General features: G+C 41.8%; 1 protein-coding gene across 5 annotated transcripts in view; it reads left to right on the forward strand.

Moving 5' to 3' along the window:
* The window catches only part of SIAE (sialic acid acetylesterase), a 73,855-nt gene that overhangs the window by 35,768 nt on the left and 15,636 nt on the right, over positions 1–22,451 (forward strand). For 2 of the 5 annotated variants that reach the window (XM_025998997.2, XM_072729476.1), the window contains 3 exons: positions 4,441–4,602; positions 12,321–12,496; positions 21,263–21,401. In XM_025998997.2, the coding sequence (XP_025854782.1) occupies positions 4,479–4,602; positions 12,321–12,496; positions 21,263–21,401 (439 nt within the window). In that variant the 5' untranslated portion in view covers positions 4,441–4,478. Of the gene's footprint in view, positions 1–85; positions 258–4,440; positions 4,603–12,320; positions 12,497–19,470; positions 19,710–21,262; positions 21,402–22,451 lie in introns of those variants that run through there. The other 3 variants (XM_025998996.2, XM_072729475.1, XM_072729478.1) reach the window with 3 other exon arrangements.

Genomic DNA, 22,451 nt, shown 5'->3' on the forward strand with positions numbered 1-22,451 from the left:
CGACCGAGCGGCCTGGGAGGGGTGGAGCCAGATCGCCCGGCCCCGCCCACGGCCCCGCCCACGGCCCCGCCCACGGCCCCGCCCACGGCCCCGCCCACGGCCCCGCCCACGGCCCCGCCCACGGCCCGGGCCCCGCCTGCAGAGGGCACCCACCCGGAGTCCAGCACGCGGGCGGCGGACCCTCGCGAACATGGCAGCGCCGAGGTTTGTGTTTGGGCTGGTGCTGCCGCTAGTCCTGCCGGCCGCCACGAGTGCAGGTGAGGCGGCGCACTCGCCCGGCCCCTGCCCGCCGGCCTGCGCGGGCTCCGAGGTCCCGCGTCCTCTGCAGCACCTGCCACCCCGGCGCCCGCCCTCCGACCCGGGCTGGGCCGCAGGGGCCTGCTGGGCGGGGGTGCCGGCGGGTCCGCGTCCTCCCGCCGTCGTCACGATGCCCCTTGTGGCCCAGAGGGGAGGTTTGGGTGTCTGAGCCCGGAGGCCCGATCGCGCCGGACCGAGGCCCTCGGGGTCCCGGATAACTGCAGGGGAACCCGCAGGGAAGGGGGCGAAGCGAGTTAGGTAATATTTGGAAACAGGTGACTGAGTCATCACCCACAGCGTTTCCCTGCTGCCCCCTCAGTGGTACCCTTGGGGAGGGTGTGCTTGGAGCTTGGTTCCTTGGGGGAATTACATCTGACTACTTTAAGTGGTGATTAGGGCTAAGAAATACAACCCCCTCAGTAGCTCAGAGTATTTAAGGCCTAGCTTTGATCTCTGGCGCAGCTGACAGAGGGCGCTGGTGAGGTTATATGCGTGATGTGGCTGAGTCCAAGTAGTCACTTGGATTACTGTCCAGGTGGGATCCTGCCATTTGAGGGCCCGGGCTGGACGCCGAGCCACAACCATGGAGAACCAGCAGGTGGGATCTGCCCACTAATTAATGCCTAGGAAAGTGCTCACGCCGCACCTGTTTTCTTCAAGCCATTCAAAGAGTGGATCCCAAAGATCCCTGCTAAGAAAGATAGCTTGAAGTGAGAAGTGAAGACAGAGTGCAGAAAACTGGCAGTTACTTTACCTGAGAACCCAAAACTACACAGACTGAGACCAACTGTGGCCCATCAGGAGTTTCTCAGGCTTTAACACAAGTGTAAACCAGCCGCACTCTGCATAGCATTTTCTCTCTTTTTAATTTATTTATTCATGAGAGACACACACAGAGAGGCGGAGACACAGGCAGGAGAAGCAGGGTCCAGTGGGGGAGCCTGATGCTGGACTCTATCCCAGGACCCCTGGATCACCCCCTGGGCTGAAGGCGGATGCTAAACCGCTGAGCCCCCCGGGGATCCCTTGCTGGTTCTCATCCCCACTCAGTGACCTTTGAGCCTAGCATATGGGAGGAGAGCAGGCCCATTCTTTTATTAGATCTTCTCTTAAAGGCTGTTAACTTCACTGCCAGTCCTGTATTCAGTCTTCACCTTTGGGTTTTATGGTTCCATTACCTTCATGACCGATGACTGTATTTTTTTCATTAATGCTTTAAATTTTCTTTCCTTCTTATTCGGTGGCATATCCTCACATCTTTCCTTCAAATCATTCCCCCTTGTGCCCATGTTGACTGCATAATATTTTGAAGTGTACAAAAATATATGAGCAATGCAACAAGAAAATGAACACCCAAGGGTGCTGCACCCAACTTAGGATCTAGAACATTGCCAGTTTTATTGAGACTCCCTGGATGTTCCTCCCCAGTGCATCCCACAAGTTCCTCACCAGAGGTAACCTAACCGCCGTCCTAATTTTGTCAGTCTGCTTCTAATGACTACTTTTAATTTCCCCACAATGTTAATTTGTGTTTTCTACTCCAATGCCCAAACGATGAAAAAAATTAAAGACCAAAAAAAAAAAAACTTCAAATGCTAAGTGTCTTGTGTTTGACAAAAGGAATGACCAGTCCTGCCTCCTTTCTTGTTCTCCTATTTTGTCCATTGCTCAATTCCTTGGTAATGTTCCACTGTCTACTCTTATCTGGTTGGAATGTGAGCTTTATAAGGGCAGAAAGTATGACTTTTTTTTTTTTTAATTTACCACCAGTATCTAACTGCAGCAGAGTGGAAATTGCAGTAGCTTTGGAATCAGGTGGCTTGGTTCCAAGTCCTGACATGAACTACCTATGTGATTTAAGGTCGGTCAAAGGGGTTTGCTACATGCAGCGTGCTTGTGCCTGCCAGAAATAAGCTCCCCAGTAGAATGGAACCTCCCTGTTGCTGGAGTTTTGTGTTTTTTTTCCCCCTTTGCCTTCCTTTCTTTTTTTTCTTTTTCTTTTTTTTAAGATTTTATTTATTTATTCATGAGAGACACAGAGAGGTAGAGACACAGGCAGAGGGAGAAGCAGCCTCCATGCAGGAAGCCCAATGTGGGACTGGATCCCGGGACTCTGGGATCATGCCCTGAGCCAAAGGTAGATGTTCAACCACTGAACCACTCAGGCTCCCCTTTCTTTTTCTATTATATCCCCAGTGCTTAAAATGGTGTCTGGCACACAGTAGATATCAATAAATATTTGTCGAATTAATTAATTAATATCCAAGCTATTAACCAAAATTACCCAATCTAGCCGGGGAGGGGGGGGGGTCAGTGTTGATCAGTAAATAACAAGATTCTACCTCCGAGTGTGAAAGATCCTTTCTTTTTCTTTCTTTCTTTCCTTGTTTTTCTTTTCTTTCTTTCTTTCTTTCTTTCTATTCTATTTCTTTCTCTTTCTTTCCTTTCTTTCAGATCCTTTCTATCTCTAAAATTCTTTAACACAGAATAGAGCCAGGCACAGTGAGGTCCACTAAGTGTGTATTGGTGGAAACAGACAGAACTTGGAAAGATGTGCCCCAGCCTGTAAGACAGTGGCTGCACTCAGCTCTTCATTTGCATAGGCTCATGTGCAAGTGACAGCCGGTTCCGTTCCCCCCTACCCTCATCCTCTCTGCTTAGCTCTTAGCCCTTTGGTTTCCAGTTTTCCTTCCATATGAAGCACCTACCCAAGACTAGGCCCTCCCACACGTGTGCCTCTCCCCTTCCCTCCAGCATGCTGCCAACCTGCTTATGCAATTGTGGGGTGTTGGAGTCTCTTCTTAGAGCATTTTGCTTGTGGTAGCTGTGCATCTCGAGCCCATTATCCAGCCTTCTGGATGATCTTTGGTTGTCATGTCAGATTTATGATGTAACTAAAGCTCATGAGAGAGAGCGAGCAGAAGATGTGTAGCAACTGGGCTGTTATTCGAAGCACAGGACAAATAGGCCACCCAGTCTGTGTAGGAGACCCCATTAGCTATGCTGCCCTGTTAAGCGTGGCCTAAGGGGCCATCATCATTTGTAGCTTCCAGGGAGAAAAATGTCAACCTTGTTAGTTCTCATTCTCTGTCCTGCCTATCATTTTTGTTTAAAACCCTTAAAAAAAACTTAACTTTGTTAATTATTTTCTTCTAGGGATTTTAGTCTGTTTTGTTCAGACAAAATGGGACATAACTTAAGTTTTTTTCCCCCCTTGTTAAGTTTTGATGAGGAACTCACTGAGATAATTTGGATAGATGCTTGTTATTAATAAAATACTTCAATATAGGCTGCATGTTAAAAATAGGAATGATCTCGTTAAAGTGAGTTCTTATTCAGTCTTGTTAGTGACTCTAGAATAGAATCTACAGTTTCAAGTGCTCTCTCTTGTTCTTTTTATATAATATAGCTTGTGAAATGGGTAAAATTGAGACGAAAGACCTCTGTTCTGACATTTTGACCTTCTGTTTCTCACCGACCTTATTTTTTCATCTTAGTTTATCTGAATTTACCTTGGAAGGAAGCAGACGTTGCAGATGTTCATAAATGCTTATTTAGAATTTTTAATGGATTGTAAAAAAAACACAGTAAGGGGAATTATTTGTGAGAAATTGATACTGGTAGGATGGAAAGGGGGAGATAAAATAAAGGGTGGGGGGATAGATTCAGGAAGGCTGTGTTGGAGAGAGGCAGGTTTCTTTATTCTCAGCAACAAGGAGTGGGTGTGGTAATGGAAAGCAGGGAAAGGAAGTGGTTTATTTTTCTCATAAATACCATCTGTGGGGTGTATAAGAGGAGCATCTTAGCAATTTGTAGGTGAATGAAGTGTCAGAGCCAAGCCCAGGGCAAAGGCAGATCAAGAGCTCTGAGGGTGAGGAGGCTTGCGGTACATTGGTTGTCCTAGGTTCTTTGAGTTTTCCTTATTGGTCACCCTGTACTTTGATGCATATTGTTGGCAACTCCTCTTGTTGGGTTGCTTACCTAATTAGGAAGCATAAGATCTAGTTTTAGAAGATTAAAAGGACTGGATATATTCAAATTGGCCTGTATAAAGGCTTTATTATGTTCTTTGCTGTGTAACCAGATTCAGTTGGTGATGTATCTTCCAATGATGCTCTTCTAAGTGTTTGTTTTATATTTTAGATGTTGGTTTTCGTTTTGCCTCCTACATCAATAACTACATGGTGCTGCAGAAGGAGCCCGCAGGGGCAGTGATTTGGGGCTATGGCACATCGGGAGCCACAGTGACGGTGACTCTGTACCAAGATCAGGAAACCATCATGGAGAAAGTGACAAGTGTGAAAGGTAAGGGATCTCGCCCTCTGTTCAGCTTTTGTCTTCTTCCGCCACCTGGTGGATAATCTGAAAATGAATGCTAAGGTTCTGACTCAGGCTCTATCATCCATCCATGAAAGTTGGAGTATGTACCATGTGTGATGTCCTGAGGGTACAAAGAAACTCAACACAGAGTCAAAGTTCCTGCCCTCCAGTATCTCATGGAATAAGGGGAATGGACACCAAGTCATAAAGTGCAGTGTGATAAATACTATGATGAAAGTGTATGTAGGGTGTCATAGGATACAGAAGACAAATGTCTAATTCAGATTGGATGGTAAGATACGGTTTTCACAGAAGGTGTCTTTTGAACTGAATTATATTTGAAGGAGAGGCAGTATGAAGGAGTCCTGATAACCTAGGCTCTGGATCCACTGTCTGGGTTCAGGTTGTGACTCTGTCATGTTATGACTATATAACCTCAGGCTGTGTTATTTACTATCTCTGCGTCATAATGTCCTTATTTGTAAAGTGGAGACAATAATGATACTTAGGATTATTTCAAGGATTAAATGAATTAACACATATAAAGTACTTAGGACAGTGCCAAGCACATAGTAAGCTGCCATCATCATCATCATTATTAACTTTATTAATAATATTAATATTATTAGCTGCCATTATTATTAATAATAATAATTTTATGTTTAGTCAGTCAAATATTTATCGAGTGCCAGTGTGCCAGATACTGTGCTAGGTACTGGTGAGACAGTGATTAGCAAGATAGATATGGTCTCTCTCCTAAGGAAGCTTACAGCTTAGGGGAGGAGACAGAAAAATATTAAGCAATTACACATAAGTGTGTTAGGTGCCACAATGTAGAAGAGCAATGTGCCATGGAGTGCTTCGGAGAGATAATTCACTTAACCCAGGGTTTATCTTGAAAGATGAGTAGGGCAAACCAGGTAGGGGGAAGAGCCTGGATGAAAGCCCAGAGGCACGAGTGAGTACAGGTTCTTGGAGAAAGGTGAGCAGTTTGGTTTGCTTGAACAGTGGGGTATGTGGCTACTGGCAGACGTTGGGAGAGAAGGTTTAAAATGTAGGAAGGCTTGTCTGTCACTGTTAAGGAGTGTATACTCTAGTTTGGATCGACAGTCGGATTTGTATTTTAGAAAGATTACTCTGGCAGCACTATGGAAAGTGGATTGGGGATCAGTAAGAGTAGAGGTGGTGAGAACTGTTAGCCAATTATTATGATATTCAGGCAAGAGACAATGCAGGCCTGACCTGAGGTAGTGGCTGTAGGCATGTTCAAGAAGGCTAGGACCAGAAGCCTCCAAGAGCAGACAGGTCCTACAAAGGATTCTCTGTCTAGAAGAGATTAAGCTGCATAACAGCATGTGGAGGAGCATAGCTGGAAATTACTGGATTAGGAGGCCACAGTCAGAGCTGGGTCAAGTGGAGAATGGATCAGATCTCTGTTAGAGGTAGTGGTAGAATTATGGGGTGTTGAAGGTGAGAGACAGGTCAGGAGGCTACTCTGGGGAGCAGTGGGGTGAATGTGGGAGTTGGTGGTTTAAACAGTGACTTGGTTATATATATATGACCGGGAAGCTTGTGGAAGTGTTTTTGGCCCTTGAAAACAAGGATTGCCTGATTAGTTCTGTCAATATCCAGTTCAGAGTGATCCAGATTCCGGTACAGGCTCTTTGTAATTCATTTCCATTCAACAAACATTTTTAAATACTATGTACCAGCCTTAGATGCCAGGTGAGTGCCTCTAGTTCTTGGATTTCAACACTTTTTGAGGTAAGAATGTTATTTAGTGAAACTAAGAGAGTTAAAAGGAAAGCTTAAGCTGATTGAGAAGTTGTTCACCATTAGATTAAATGCTACTGGTGGCCTATAGTATAAACTGAAGATAGACTCAATTCGAGAGATGAGCAGTGCTCTCTTTTTGTGTCTATCTTAGAAATTAACAGCACAGAGAATAAATACTGGTAATCTCAGTAAATGATGTTGATTTAGGAATCCAAAGAACCGCTGTAGTTTAAAAACAATAAATAGGATTTCCTTGGTGCTAATAATTAACATACCAATAAATATTTAGGAGACAGAGACTACATAGTACTGTAATGGTAGATACAGAAGATGTACATACATATATGCATATATATACATATATACATATGTATGTGTGTATATATACACTTTATATATATTTGCTAGGCTCTCCACATTTGCTTAGTAGAAAAGAAAAGTATTTATTTTATGTAGATCCATAAATCTACTTATAGGGGCATCTTGCTCTGTTCTGCCCGTATATATAGCATTTCAGTTCTCTTTTAACATTCTTATGCATTATTTTTAGTTTGTTCCCCCTTCATGGCAATTGTAGGACCAAGATTTGGAGTGGCCAGAGATGAGGCAAGAGGGTAGGTAGTGATAACAAGGTGTAAAAGGTAACAATTAAGGGATGAGCCTTTCTTTTCCTTCACAGTGATAGTGAACTTGCTCACTTATCTATAGATATCAGTTGAGGGCTTATTGTGTATGAAACACCGAAGCCCTGGAAAATACAAGGAAGAATACAAATCGTGCCCATCCTCCAGGAACTCATTTTCTTGCTATCCTTTCACGTTTGGTACTTTTGATTTAAGCAATGCTTCAGTTGCCTCACTGCAAAGTGATGTGTCATTTGAAGTTAAAATATCCAGCAACAGCTTAAGGGAACCAAGTGATTCATGGATTGTTGATGGTAATTTCACGGGAAAAGGAGTGGTTGTTATTGGCGGTGGGGCTAGATCTATTTCTTAGTCTCTCCACATTTGCTAGGTAGAGAAGAAAGGTATTTATTTTACATAGATCCATAAACCTACCGATAGGGGCATCTTGCTCTGTTCTGCACATGACGCAAAGTGGGTAAAGTGTTATTTGGAGTAAAGGAGGGAGGGAGACATGTAGGAAATTTTATAGGGCACCAAGAAAATGCTTCTCAAAGGAAACATTCCAGGGTATATTGGAGGGTTGATTTCTATTTAAATTTTGACGAGGACTCTGGGATTTTCAGCTAGACTATCTCAAATTGTCACTTTGTCTCTGTTAATATTTAACTTATTACCTATAATCAATCCCCTGGGTGCCCACAACAAAATGGAATTAACAGCAGGAAGGTTTTTGTCCAGGACAACTGGCAATTAAGCTTTGGGAAAATTAAAACTTGAGGGATGATTGGGAATATGGGCCGGGTACTGGGCCTATTCAAACCATATTAACAAACAAAAACAAAAACAAAAACAAAAACAACAAAAAACCCCAACCATATTAACAAATGATGCATGATGATTCTTTCAGACACAAGGAATAAAATGGAGGAGGATAGGGTGTATCCTCTCACTCTGAGGTACCTGAGGGATGCTTGAGGGGGTGGTGGTGATAATATGAGAGTGTGTCTCGATTTTTCATCATGATTGAGGTGAGTAGAGATATTTTCTCTAGCTTAGAAAATTACAAAAAGCTTAAACCCCTTAGAGAAGCAAAAAAAAAAAAAAAAAAAACCACAAAACCTCCTTGTTGCAGTGTCAGCATGCACTGTGCTACACAATAAAATACCAAAAACTTAGGTACTTAAAACAACACACTTTTATCGTGACACAGTTTCTAGAGATCTGAAGCCTGGGCCATCACTCAGCTGGGTTCTCTGATCAGGGTCTCCCAAGACTGAAATTAAGTGTTGGCTGGGCCATGTTCTCATCTGGAAGGTTGGTTAGGGAATGAGCCTCTTCAAGCTCCTGTTAAGTTGCAGCAGATTCATTTCCTTATGCCTATAGCATTCATGGAAGCATCTCTGCTGTTTCAAATCTCTGATCTCTAGACCTTCTTTATTTTAAAGGGCTCATGTTATTAGGTCAGGCCCACCCAAGGAAATCTCCTTTTTTTATTAATTAACTTAAAGTCACCTGGTTAGGAACTGTAATTCCCTCTGCAAAACCCCTTTATCTTTTCCGTATAATGTAACCTAATCACAAGAATGACATCTCCTCCCTTATGCCATTTTCTGTTGGTTGGAAGCAAGTCACAGGTTCTGCATGCATTTGAGGGGAGGGGATTATACGAGGCTGTGACTTATTGGGTGTCACCTGGGGGTGTGTCTGCCATGGGATGCTCTAACTTGCATAAACAGTTTTCTCGATAGAAAAAATTTGCAAGCTTTTTTTTTTTTCTTTTTACATTCATGTTTAATGGTGGTGGAGATGCACTTTATACAGAATAAATGCAGGTTGTAATGGGCCAGTTTGGGCACTGAGACTTCCAAGTCACTTCTGCACATCATTGAACTGATTCGCAGCTGGTGAAGTGCCAGGATTTTTGTGGGGGAAGAAGTGAACAGGGCTGCTTCTTCCAGCTCTAGGCTTTTTCTTTTGGGAAGGGATAGGTCATGGATAATTTTCCTTTTCCTCTTCTTGGCATCTGAGATTTGGCACAATAACCTGAAAAATAATTAACATCTGATATGAACAGCCAAAAGAAAAAAACACGAAAGCACTTTATGACTAATCACGTCTTCAGACAAATTCTTTTAATGTTTTTTCCCTTTGATGATTTGTTCCCCTGATTTTGAGCTGGGGGTTGGTCAGGGAGGTGGAGAGAAAATGGAGAGAATTCTTCACTTGTGCCCTTGGCCGGAGTATGAAGAGAAGAGGGACAGGAAGAAATAGGCCACCAGGTACACTCACCCTTGGACATGGAAAGACAAAACCCTAATCAGTTTGCATGGCTTTCCTGTTGGTGTAACTTAGGGCTGGGGTTTACTCTCTGTCATTTACTGATGGGAGTGCCTAGTACACGGTAAGCACTCTAAGAAACTATATAATGAAGGAAGAACATGAATCTTCCCTGGTGGGAGAAGAAAGAATGTGAGGAAGCAGAGATTTGAATGAAACAAAAATGAGAATTTACAGAAACCTCGGCCTGGATTGGAAGAGAGGTTATAAGAGAGCAGGTGATGAGGGCCCAGAAGAAGCTGTTGCTCAGAAGGCCCATCAGGACCAGCAGAAAGCCAGCTGGATGGATGGTGAGCTTCCAACTCTTCATAGTCAATGACTCAGTTTCATTATTTGGATTCAACCCAGTGGACTTGGTGGGTCAACACAGTTTCTAAAAACCATAAGTGGATTTCATCATCCTGTGTCAAGCTCCACTTTGCCCAGCCAGCCCTGAACTGACAGTCAAAAACCAATGAGTTCTCCTTGGGAAACATGGTGACTTTTGCCTTTGTCAGCCTACCCTTGCCATTAGTTGGAGAAGCAGCCTTCACAGGGGGTTGCTCTCCTTTACATATACTTAACATGGGAGGGAATCCTCCTTGTTTTAAATGAGCTGTTTCTGAGTTAGTTTGACCACTAGTTAGCTCTCTGCGGTGGATCTGGTTTCCCCCATGTTCCCAGGCAATAACTCCACTTAACCCTCATTATTGTGCCACAGTTTAGTTTCCTTTTACTGAGGGGAGGGGAAAACTGCTTGAAACTAAGTGAACTTGAAGAGTAGGGCAGAAGAGTTCTCCAAAGTCTTTGAGGGAGTTGATCGTTCTCAGGAGGCAGTTCTTGGGAATCAGGCTCAGGTCTGGATCCTGGCTTCTCTTAGACCCTTTAGGTGCTGGAGAGAGCTCACCCACCTGTTGTGGTAAGACCGTGTTGCCATCTCTTGCCCAAAGGTCCCTCCTTCCCGTCGTTTGTCTTTTGGTTGGGGGGCAGCACAAGCTTCCAGAAACCCTGGCAAAGACCATTTTCTTTGCTGGATTTCGTGGGTTGAGGCCATGCATGAGTATCTAATGAACGGCAGTGGCTAGGAGTAGAGTGTATGGTAGTAGAGAGCTAAAAAAAGTCCTGCCCGAGGTTCTTTGACCACCTTGTCAATAAATGAGTAATGTTGGTGGCAGAAGGACCGAGCTCCAGTAAGCTATGTCAGTGCAAGAAGCCTGGAAAGACCTTGGCAAGACTGTAGTTGGGCAGATTGGAGCGTCTGTCTGCTCAGAAGCACGAGCCATATGGAGCACATCGCACCTGTGCGACACAATCTGTACTCGCTGCCCACTGTTTCCAAAACAGTGATTTTTCTGCTTTAGGTGAATTATACATTTAATATGTTGATGTCTGGCTATTGGTGATATAAAAACAATAGTGAGCGTTTGGTCCTGGCTTTAGTTGACCTCCAAGGGATGGATGTGAGTAGCAACCTCAGTCAGTTGTACTTTTGAGAGGAGCAAGCACGCACGCTTGCGCGGACGCCTCGAGGCTTTTGGACATTTCCCCCAAGGCTCTGAGCAATCCTGTATGGTTGGAGCTTTTACTAGTCTCCTGTTGTGCATCTGGACCTCTCAGGCTTCTGCTTGGCTTCTGCTGATTGGAGAGAACTTAGATTCTTGCTAAGTGCCTACATAGTAGGCACTTGGATAGTATTTTTATAATTATCATTTTTTTTTTACAGGTTGCTGTAAAAACTTCAGGGTGCTCCATTTCCAGTTCTTACCATTCTTTCCCTTTGAATTAACGTTGATATGAACAAAGGGTAGTGGAAGGGGAGGTGGGCGGGGGGTTGGGGTGACTGGGTGACAGGCACTGAGGGGGGCACTTGATGGGATGAACATTGGGTGTTATGCTATATGTTGGCAAATTAAACTCCAATAAAAATATACAAAACTTAAAAATAAATAGAAAAGAATTAACATTGATCTGATGGATGCAAATTAGAGATTATTTTGTATTCTTTGGCATTATGCCAAGAATATTTATTTTACAACGATCATTTCTCTATTTTATTTTTCTCACTCTCACGTCTTCAACTTTGTTCATGTTGTTTGGTTCTCTGTGGCATAATTTTGCCATTTTGAAGATATTTTCCCTAAGTTTCTGAGTATGATGTTGGCAGTGGTGGTGGTATGAGTGGGTGAGAGGTAGGAAGGTGGTAGGGGGGTGGTTCCTAAGGAATATGCTATGAATTTCTGAAATAGGGTCTTGGATAGCTCTTCATCTCCCTAATTGAGTCCGAAAACCTTGAGTCTGGTAAATAACTCTGTGAAAATAATTAATTGGGCACGTCTAAATGTCTTCTTCACAGAGAGATTAATTTGTATGCTCCTACTGCTTCTTTATATGTCACTCTCTGCACTCACCTGTGAGTCTGGAGAACTCAGACCCACTGGTAGCATTAATCCTTGGAAGCAACATGGGGTGTGGGTGGGTGATTGATGACAAGGATGATACCATCACGTAAGGGGAAGTTCCAGATTATAAATGATTTTCTCTAACCTGTGTTCACCTTTGATTAGATAATTTCAAATTTGTTTGGGGCCCTGTGTAAATCTATTGGGTTATGATTCTATTAATATTGACAGTTGGTTAGTTTAATAGGAATTTCTACTTTGTGGTTTTTTTTTTAAATTAAACTCCCTGAATTTTAATCTCAGTTTTTGTCTATTCTCATTTAGGATTACAGCTGGCTGATTTATTTTTCTTATAAATGCTTCAGTTACAAGGAAGGAGGGACTAGCACAGATTAAGCATAGAAATGCTGTTGCTTTTGTTATTTCTTATTTGCTTGTGTGAAATTTGGCCAATCTTCGTATCTTTGAGTTCAGTCCATCACAATGGCTGCGTTTAACCACAAATGAGTGTGATGCATGGCAGGACTGGACTTTAATTTCATTTTAATTGATTGATTAATTCCTTGGAGCCTTTCAATGATTTCAGCACACTCTAACAGCTGGATGGTGGTACTGGATCCTATGAAGCCTGGTGGACCTTATGAGGTGATGGCACAGCAGACATTTGGGAAAATGAACTTCACCCTGAGAGTTCATGATGTCTTATTTGGAGATGTCTGGCTTTGCAGTGGGCAGAGTAACATGCAGATGACGGTTTCACAGGTAATTTACAGAATCTCAGTGTTAATAAATAATGTTGATGATGAAGAAGAAGAAAAAGAAGGAGGAAGAAGGGGGCAAGAATTTTTTTTTTTTTAAACCATGGACTAAGGTCTTTTCTAAGTTTGTGGCATGTAATAATTAATTTAACTTAATGAGGTAAGTACGGTTGTTCATCTCACAGATGAGGACACTGGTCCTCATCTAACGGAGGTTAATTTATCTACTTAGGTCACACAGTTAATAGTGGTGCCAGATATGAACAGGCAATGTGACTCCAGAGCCGGCTTTCTTAATCACACCTAGTTCAGTGTAAGGGTGCAGGGCACTGTTTTCTCTCCTTTCTGAGCTAAAGGCAGAAGATGAAGTATCTGATGGTCAGGCGGATTTCACATCAAATTGAAAGATAAAGTAGATTATTCTTCTTTTTGATAGGTTTTAGAAGATGAGCTTCTGGAGAGAGCCTCAGAAATCAAAACAATTAGATTTTGTGTTAAGCTATGCGTCTAATATAATACATGTCTTTTGTTGTCATGGAGATTTAACAAATTGAGAGTGAATGTTGGCTTTGCCTTTTACCAGTTGTGTGACTTGGAGCAAATCACTTTGTATTTCTGAGGCTTTGTTTTCAAAATGTGCTTTTAAAAAACAATTGTGGTTAAAATGAATATAGCATCATATTTATCATTTTAACCATTGCTAAGTATACAACTCAGTGGGATTAAATATATTCACAGTCCTATGTGTACCTATCACCACTATCTGTATGCAGAATTGTTTCTTCATCCCCAACATAAACTCTGTACCCCTTAAACAATAAGTCCTCCTTTTCCCCTTCTCCCAGCCCCCTGGTAACTTCTTTTCTGCTTTCTCTCTATGAATTTGCCTCTTCTTAGTACCTCGGTTTTTGGTGTACCTCCTTGGCTGGATTTATTCATTCCTAAATATTCAATTCTTTTAGATGCTATTGTAAATGGAATCATGCAATCCTTGTCCTTCTTTGTCTGACTTATTTTACTAAGCATAATGTTTTCAAGGTCTATCCATGTTGTAGCATATATTGAAATTTTGTCCCTTTTTATGACTGAATTGTATTCCATTGTGTATGCCACATTTTGTTTATCCATTCTTCTGTTGATGGACGCTTGGGAGGTTTCTGTTTTTTGGCTATTGTGAATGATGCTGCATTGCTCTAGAGATATCTCTTCCAGTCCCTGCTTTCAATGTTTTTGGGTATATACCTATGAGCTAAATTGCTGGATCATCTGTTAGTTTTATATTTAACTTTTGAGGAACCACCAAACCATTTTTCCACAGTGCCTGTACTATTTTACGTTCCTACCAGCTTTCTGCAAAGGTTTTGATTTCTTTAGCACATGTTACTTTCTGGCTTTTTCTTAAATTAAAAAAATATTTTTATTATAGTCATGCTAGTAGATATGAAGTGGTATTTCATTGTGGTTTTGATTTGCATTTCCCTAATGTTTAATGATATTGAGTGTTACTTCATGTACTTATTGGTCATTTATATATCTTTGGAGAAATGTCTAAGTTCTTCACCCCTTTTTTCAATTGGGTTGTTGTTGAATTGTAGAATTATGTACATATTCTAGATATTAAACATTTTTCAGATCTTTGACTTGCAAATATTTTCCCATTCTGTAGGCTGTCATTTTTTTCACTTTCTCGAGTATGTCCTTTGATACACAAAAGTTCGGTGAAGTCTAGTTTATTTTTTTTCTGTTGTCTGTGGTTTGGGTGTCATATTCATGAAATTGTTGCCAAATCCAGTGTCACAATGTTGTCTTCTAAGAATTCTATAGTTCTAGGTCTTTGATTCATTTTTTTGAGTCGATTTTTATATATGGTATGAGGTGAAGGTCTAACTTCATTCTCTTGCAAATAGATATCCAGTTCTCCCAGAAGAACTTGTTGAAGACTGTCCTTGCCCCCATTGAACTCTTGGAACTCCAATTGACCATATATGTGCGAGTTTATTTCTGGCTTCCTATTTTATTCTTTTGGTCTATATGTCTCTGCTTATGCCAGTACCATACTCTTTTTTTTTTTTTTTTTTAAGATTTTATTCATGAGACAGATTGAGAGAGAGAGAGAGAGAGGCAGAGACACAGGCAGAGGGAGAAGCAGGTTCCATGCAGGGAGCCGATGTGGGACTTGATCCCGGGTCTCCAGGCCCAGGCCTTGGGCTGAAGGCAGCGCTAAACCACTGAGCCACCTGGGCTACCCCTTACTCTTTTAATTACTGTAGCTTTGTAGTAGGTTTCAAAGTTGGGAAGTATGAGTCTTCCAAATTTATTCTTCTTTTTCAAGATTGTTTTGGCTATTTAGGGTTGCAATTTATAAAATAGGTTTTATATTTATATAATTTATAAAATAGGTTTGGCTATTTAGGGTTGCAATTTATAAAATAGGTTGCTATTTAGGGAATTGCTTGCAATTCCATATGAATGTGAGGATATACTTTTCCATTTCTGGGAAAAAAGGCTGTTGGAACTTTGTTAGTTATTATGTTGAATCTGTAGATTGCTTTGGGTGATGTTGACATTTTAATGGTGTTAAGCCTTCCTGATATGAAGGGATGTTTTCCCATTAATTTAGATCTTTACTTTTTTTCAGCAATGTTTTACAGTTTTCAGTGTACACATCTCTTACCTCCTTTGCTAGATTTATTCCTAAGTACTTAATTCTTTTTAATACAATTGTAAATGAAATTTCTTTCTTAGTTTCCTCTTAGCACTGCTCATTGCTGGTGTATAGAGACAAGTGACTTTTGCATGTTGATCTTGTACCCCGAAACTGCTGAATTAGTTTATTCTGGTAGCTTTCTTGTGGATTTTTTGGGTTTTCTAATATAAGAGCATATCATCTGTGGATAGAGATAGATTTACCTATTTGAATGCCTTTTATTTCTTTTTTCTTATCTAATAGCTCTGGCTAATACTTCTAATACAATATTGAATACTAGTGATGAAAACAGACATCCATATCTTGTCCTGGTTTTAGGAGGAAAGCTTTCACTCTTTCACCACTGAGTGTGATGTTACTTGTGGGTTTTCCCATAAGTGCCTTTTATCATATTGAGGAGTTTTCCCTCTATAAAAACTGTTTTTTTTTTATCATGAAGGTATGATGAATTTTGTTAAATGTCTTAGAATTAGTTTTCATGACTATACTACATTTGTGATTATATCTGACCTAATTTACAGATTATTGTGTTTGTTTCTAAAAAGCCTTTATAAATTGAAAACTGCTGTTCAAATATAAGATACCACCATTAAAAAAGCTTTTTATTATAAAAAGTTTCAAGCACACACAAAAGATATTTATACGCACCTATATACTCATCACTTAGATTGACAGGTGTTAATATTTTGCCATATTTGGTTTATCTATTTGTGTGTGTGTGTGTGTGTGTGTGTGTGTGTGAACTATCTCAAGGTAAGCGGTAGACATCTTGATACTTTAATTAGGCATCATATATGAAATTGATATATATTCATATGTCAAATGAATATGTTTATATATGATTTTTTCTTTCACAGAAAGAAATAATAGGCTACTGATAACTCTTTTTTTTGCTCACCTTTTTCATAGCTTAGGATTTCTTTAGTTGGCATCAATTCTTCTTTTTTTTTTTGGCATCAATTCTTCTTTCTCTGTCTCAGTCATGGTCTTTGAAGGTGAACAGTTCTTAAATTTTGAGACCTCACATATTTTCTCCTTTATTATAACTATGTAGGGACTTCCCTAGGCTCTATGTACCCTGCTAGAATGTTGGGTGGAAGAGCACTGGGTAGGCTTCCAAGGGAGGACATGGAGAATTGAGTGGGATAGGACAGTGGAATGCTGACTTGCCAATATGGTGGTCAGCAATGAAAGTCACTTTGAAGAGTTCCTATCTGTGTTGCTATTAGAGAATGGGGCTCCTCTAATAGACTATGAGTGAGGTCTCTTCAGTAAAGCTGTATAAAAAAGGACACTCAAAAAGTTACTGAGGGAAGCACACCTCTTAGTTTGGTATTCTAGCAAGGCAGCAGTGGTAGAAAAAAAGCCTTGGTGCTATATGTCTTCAGCCTCAGCTTTCTTTTTAAGATCAGCTCTACTTTCTCAAACACAAAAACTGTTTAGAATAAAGAGAGTGGATTTCTGGATAGGGTGGGATGAGTGCTTTGGGCCTCAGAAATGTCATTGTTTCACTTGTTTGGTGGGAGCTATCTGATTTAAAATAAAAGTAAGGGAGACCATTGTTGTTTCATTTAAATTGGAATCAGGGTTGGACAGTGGATTAGCAAGTTCATAGACATATTGAAACTCTGTCAGCTTAAAATATTGCTGAAAGAGGAGTAAAGATTTTTTTGTGCAATATCAGAACTTTAGAGATTTAAGTTCTTTGGCACATTTGAAATCGGGATTGATTTTCTTTGATTATCTGTATGTTCTGATTTTTCTATAATGAGCATGAAATAACTATAATTTTTAAAAGCTATAAAAACAAGAAACTGATATTGACTTAACTAATCTCTTAAATATTTATCAAAGGCTCAGTTTACAATAAGGACTCACGTTATAGAAACAAGAATCTTAGGAATAAATTATTTAATTTACATTATGGGTTGGCGCAGATATGTTCTGCATACTTTGATTTGTTTCCTTTAATAGGCTAAGAACTTGAAAAGATTATTATCTCTCCAGCTCTTCCTCTAAAACTTAATTTCTTCTCAAGTTGATTTTTATTTCCCTGACTTTCTCATATTATTTACTTCTCAATTTTTGAGAAATAAATATGTTTGAGATTTAAAAATCTCTATGACACTATGATCTCAATTCATTTATCTTCAGATTATGAAATTGAGTCCTTTCACTTACTTTATGATTTCTTGTTTTGCTTGTATTGCTTCTACCCGATTGCTTTTTTTCTTTTTCTTTTGTTAACCAATTACTAAATAATACTACTAAAAAGATCCTACTCTGGACATATCTACTTCATTTTTTAATTAGTTTTGTAATTCAGAATCTAAATTCTTGTGTTTATGGCTTCATAACTGATGTGTTATTTACTGTTGTTTCCTGCCCTGCTTAAATATATGGACAACTTTGAATTAAATGTTTATTAAGGTGAACTTTGTGTTCCCTTTTAGTGCTAGTGAATGGAAGCAAAATTGAAGTTTTGTATCTTGAGAGAAAGCATGGTTTTGTATAGAAGTGGGATTGCTGTTAACTCACTAAGGAAAACAGTACTTTCCTTAATGCTTTAATTGTAGTTTCCTGTTTGCACAGAAAGGCATGGACCAGATGTATTTGTATCTATACAGTCAGGTTCTCAATAGCAGTCTATGCCAGGGGATCGCATCCCATTTTCTGTCAAGCTAAATCAGATTTTGATATTGTTAAGAGTGAACACATTCTCTCTGCCTAGAATTTACTCTTACGCATCTAGTGCATTAGACTAAGGCTACAAGCTCTGAGATACAGGGAGATAGAAAAAAAGATTCCTTCTGACACAGCCAAGTGTTCATTTTTTATTTTTTTGTTTTAAATCATGCACTTAGTTTGTAAGACAGCATTTTAGGTGCTGACGGTATCCAAAGCCAAGATGGTATCCAGTCTCTTAGCACTGTGTAGAACTTTGTTTTTTGATCAAAAAGATGCTTTATATGACTCCTCTTTTATCCCTTTTGCTCCTTTTCCTCTAAAGACTCCCAGCACAAAAGACACACACACACACACACGTACACACATGTACATGCATGTGCACGCACACACACGTACACACACATGGTGTCTTTCTCTTCTCTTTGCCCCCCTCCACATGACTTTTCTGAGGAGGTAAGATTTCTACTATAACCTACCACTCTTCACATTCAAATGAAGGAAATGGCAGATTGTATGCCCATCTTGTTGTTAGGGTAAAGTGGAATTTTAAGATTGAGTGTTATTTATAACGCTGAGTGAGATGTGTATAAATGGAGAAAAGTCTAAACGTTCATCTGTTGCCTCCTAAGTCAGGGTAGGTCTTAAGACTTGGATATTTCTAGCTAGGCTCAGAAGAAGATGGCCAGTGTTAGGAAACCCAGTTTTCAATATCGTGGCAATCCTGACATTCCTCCTTTACACGTAGAGAAGTCAAAATCCAGAAGCAAAGGGCTGGTACCATATTACAATAAAAGATTCACGGGAGTTATGATGGCTGGCTTGTTTATAGTTGTTCCCTCTACTTTAAAACTGCTCAGTTATACTGTAGTAGAAGGGACCGCAACGTACAGAATCCAGATTCTTTTAAGTAGAGCTCCCCGCGTGTCCCCGGCGCACACACACATACTCTCACACACATGCCTTGCTCCCTCATGCAGACCCCATGCCAAGATTCTCCGAGGAAAATAGATTCTTGACGTTTCTTCATTAATTCAAGAATGTGGCATAAAGGTTACAAAATGAACACCGGCGAGCAGCTGCTTTGATGGTGAACTGGGGGTCCCTGGAGAGGCAGTGGGTCTCCCTCTCAGCCGCAGCAGCCTTAATGACTTCAAATACCTTGGTATTCATTTACATCCTCATTTAAATACTTGGTAGAAAAATAATTACACTGAGGTGTTTGATGAGATGAAATTTGATCTCAGCAGATGGAGTAAGGCTTCCCCTTTGATCAGCCGGGGAAACCAAGTGTCATTTAAATGAAAATCTTCCTGAAATCTCTTTATTCCTAAATTCACTGCCAATATCCCCGAGGAAGCGCTTCCAATCGAGAGGGCTTGGTGACACTGGGAAAGGACACCAATTTCAGAAGGAATTGTCATCAGGTAGAGCAAGAATCGCCCCCCACCCCAGCACCACCCTTTTTAACACTTGCTATGGCTTTCGAGTTTGGGCTTGAAACAGTACGCAAATGTGAGTTTGAAAAAGGAACTTTTTCCCAGCCCGGGGTTGGGATCCGGTTCCATGTGCTGGTAACCTAGGACCGTGTTGGCCTTGCCCTGCTCCACGGGGCTAGCAGCGGGTCTCCGCGACCCGTCGCCGGTTGGTCCACACCGCCTGCCCACACTGGCATCTCATGGAGGCACTCGAGTTCCCAGTCGCTGCGGAAGCCCGTGTGGGTGGAGAGAAAGGAAGGCGGTTTCATCCCCCGTTTCCATGGCAGCAACGTAGGATCCTTAGCGCTCAGAGCAGAGCTGATTTCCAGGGAGGTGACATTTTACAGGTACTTGCTGCTGAAAAATAATATTCCTGCCAGAATAGACTGTGGAGCTCTGTAGCCTGTTTTTACTCTTTTGCTGTTTGTTTTACAGTAGGCTTGCCAGGCAGGATTCTGAACAAACAGGTCTGGATTTCCTATGGAACTTTCCGGAGACCGTATATAATCTCTGTCCTGCTAGCAGGAAGGCCTGTAACCCTGACCGGCTAGAGCTGCTGTCACCCAGGGGGCGTCTCAAGCTGTGGCTCCCTGGGGGACCCCCCACCCCAGACATTTCATTTGCAGCTGGCCCGGCTTATTGGCCGCAGCAGGCTCCGTGGCAAGTCAAAAGGCGGTGCAAGGGGCAGCCTCTTTCAATGAAATGCCCTGTGGGGGCCACCCTGGCTGCTCCAGGGTTTCTCTCCACCGTGGGCTGGAGGGCCAGCTGTATTCCCCGTGGTGGGTGGGAGGGAGATGGAGCCAGCTGCACACTCTGTGGCTAGAGGCCAATGGAAAGAATCCCAGCCTCCTGCGCCTCTTGCTGTGGCAGTCCTGTCAGCTGGAGCTCTTCTTGTTCCCTGAGGCCAATGATAACTGGGCTTCCTGATGCTTCTGTTAGCCCTTTGTTTTGGGAAAACCAGACGAGGCTAGGGGAGTAGAGAGAAGATGAGGAAAAACACACACACACAAATAACAAAACAAAACAATATATTTACAATACATTCTTAAAGAAAAACCTAGCTGCAAAGTCAGGATGGGAGGAAATAGCACTTTTGAGTAAGCTCATAGAGGAATGACTAACAAAGAAACCACTCAGTAGAGCTCATCCTCATCCAGAAAAGGTCCAAGCCATTGCTGTCATGCTCTTGGCAACTGGGGAGGTTTTGGGAAGGGATTTGGGAAAAAGTGGTGTCTTTGGATGGATGCTTTTCTTTGTCTGGTTCCTTGGGCGTGCTCTCAGCAGTCACAGCGAACACCACCTTTCGAACTGCCATGCGTCCCGTCCCGTGCTTTTCTTGGGTGATGTGCCAGGATGAGATGAGAATATAAGCATTTGAGACTTTTTGGTATGTTTCAATCCTTCTACAGTTGTGTTTCTCAGGTGTGTTCCTTTGGAAGACACCTCTCTCATGTGCTGTGGATTACACAAATCTACCTCCCCCTGGCCTTTTGGGCTCCATTTTGAAAATAAGTTAATGCTAAGTTTATGTCATCAGATACTTTTTCTGAAGAGAAGTATTTTAGTTTTTTTATTTTAGTTTTAAGATATCACAGTGGTCTAATTGGTAGTTGACCTTCAGCCTAGACCTCATCTGATTCAGACTTGCTCTTGGAGATCTCACATTTCACTGCATTCCTGCTTTCTTCGGGGATGTGGTTCATCATGGTCTTTGTTCATCAAGGTGGATCAAGGTGACTCAGACCAGCCCATCTCTGGTTTTGGTTATTTATTTGATTGATCTTGGTATATGAAGGCTCAGTAGGAGGTCAGAGGGTTAGCAGTGTTTATTAAGAGGTAGTAGGATAGTTGACCACCCACTAGGTGGGGGTAAGAAATGACATTGCTGTTTCTTTTCTAGATATTCAATGCCACCAGGGAGCTGGCTAACACCGCAGCCTATCAGTCTGTCCGTATCTTCTCCGTGTCACTCATTCAGGCAGAGCAGGAGCTGGAGGATCTTGCTAAGGTTGACTTGCAGTGGGCTAAGCCCACCACAGGTAAGCGATCGCTGGGACATGGGCCATCTCTTACATGATGGGTCAGTGCCCTGGGTGGAATCCGTAATCCCGGATTCGGTTCTGATCTATTTATTATGATCCCACCATCCTTTTCCTCATTCCTTGTTGACTGGCCACCCAATTTCTGACAGTAGCCATTTCACATTCCCTCCCAAGATCCCATCAGTGACTCTTCCATCTTGTTATGAGCAATGATGCTTCCTTGAGCTTCACTGAACACACTGAGGCCATGCAGCATGAGCTCCGCCAGCGTCTCTCCCCACTGCCTCAACGCACTTCTCCTTTCTCCCCCTTCCTTTGTTTCTGTGTCTGAACCCAACTGACTGGTGTCCTTTCAGGGCTGCCTTTGATGCGGGGCCACCCCCTCCGTGGCCTTTGTTTTACCCCTCGAGCTCTGGCCTTCCACGCCCCTGTCCATTCAGCATAGAATCTTTATTTCCTGCCTGTTCTGTGTCAGGCTTTGTGTTGGGCCCCAAGGATACAGCAGTGAGCAGGACAGGCACAGGCCCTGCTCTCAGATTTAGTCTTTCTTTTATTCTAATGAAACAAAGCAAAATGAAATTTAACAAACACCCTTCTCATGATGCCTCACCTCTTTCCTTCGCTTTGTTAAGCTTTCCTAGAACATCTTTTGTTCTCATTCTCTTCACTGCCTTTCCATGTGTTCTTTGTAATTTGGCTTCTGCTTCCATCTCAACAACTTGTTCACCTCAAGGCTACTGCTGCTCTTCCAATTATATACTCTGGATTCTCTGGACCTTGACGCTGCTGACCACCGCTTTTAGAAACTGCATGTTCCAGGGGCGCCTGGGCGGCTCAGTCAGTGGAACGTCTGACTTGATTTCGGCGCAAGTAGTGAGCTCAGGGTCCTGGGATTAAGCCCCATGGCTGGCTCTGTGCTCAGTGGGGACTCTGTTTGGGATTCTCCCTCTCCCTCTGCCCTAATAGAAAGCACTGTTGCTTTCTTTCTCTCTGTCTCTAAAATAAAGTAAGCTAATAAATAAAAAAATAAAAAAATAAATAAATCAG

Source organism: Vulpes vulpes, chromosome 12 (assembly GCF_048418805.1).
Source record: "Vulpes vulpes isolate BD-2025 chromosome 12, VulVul3, whole genome shotgun sequence".
NCBI classification, from domain to species: domain Eukaryota; kingdom Metazoa; phylum Chordata; class Mammalia; order Carnivora; family Canidae; genus Vulpes; species Vulpes vulpes.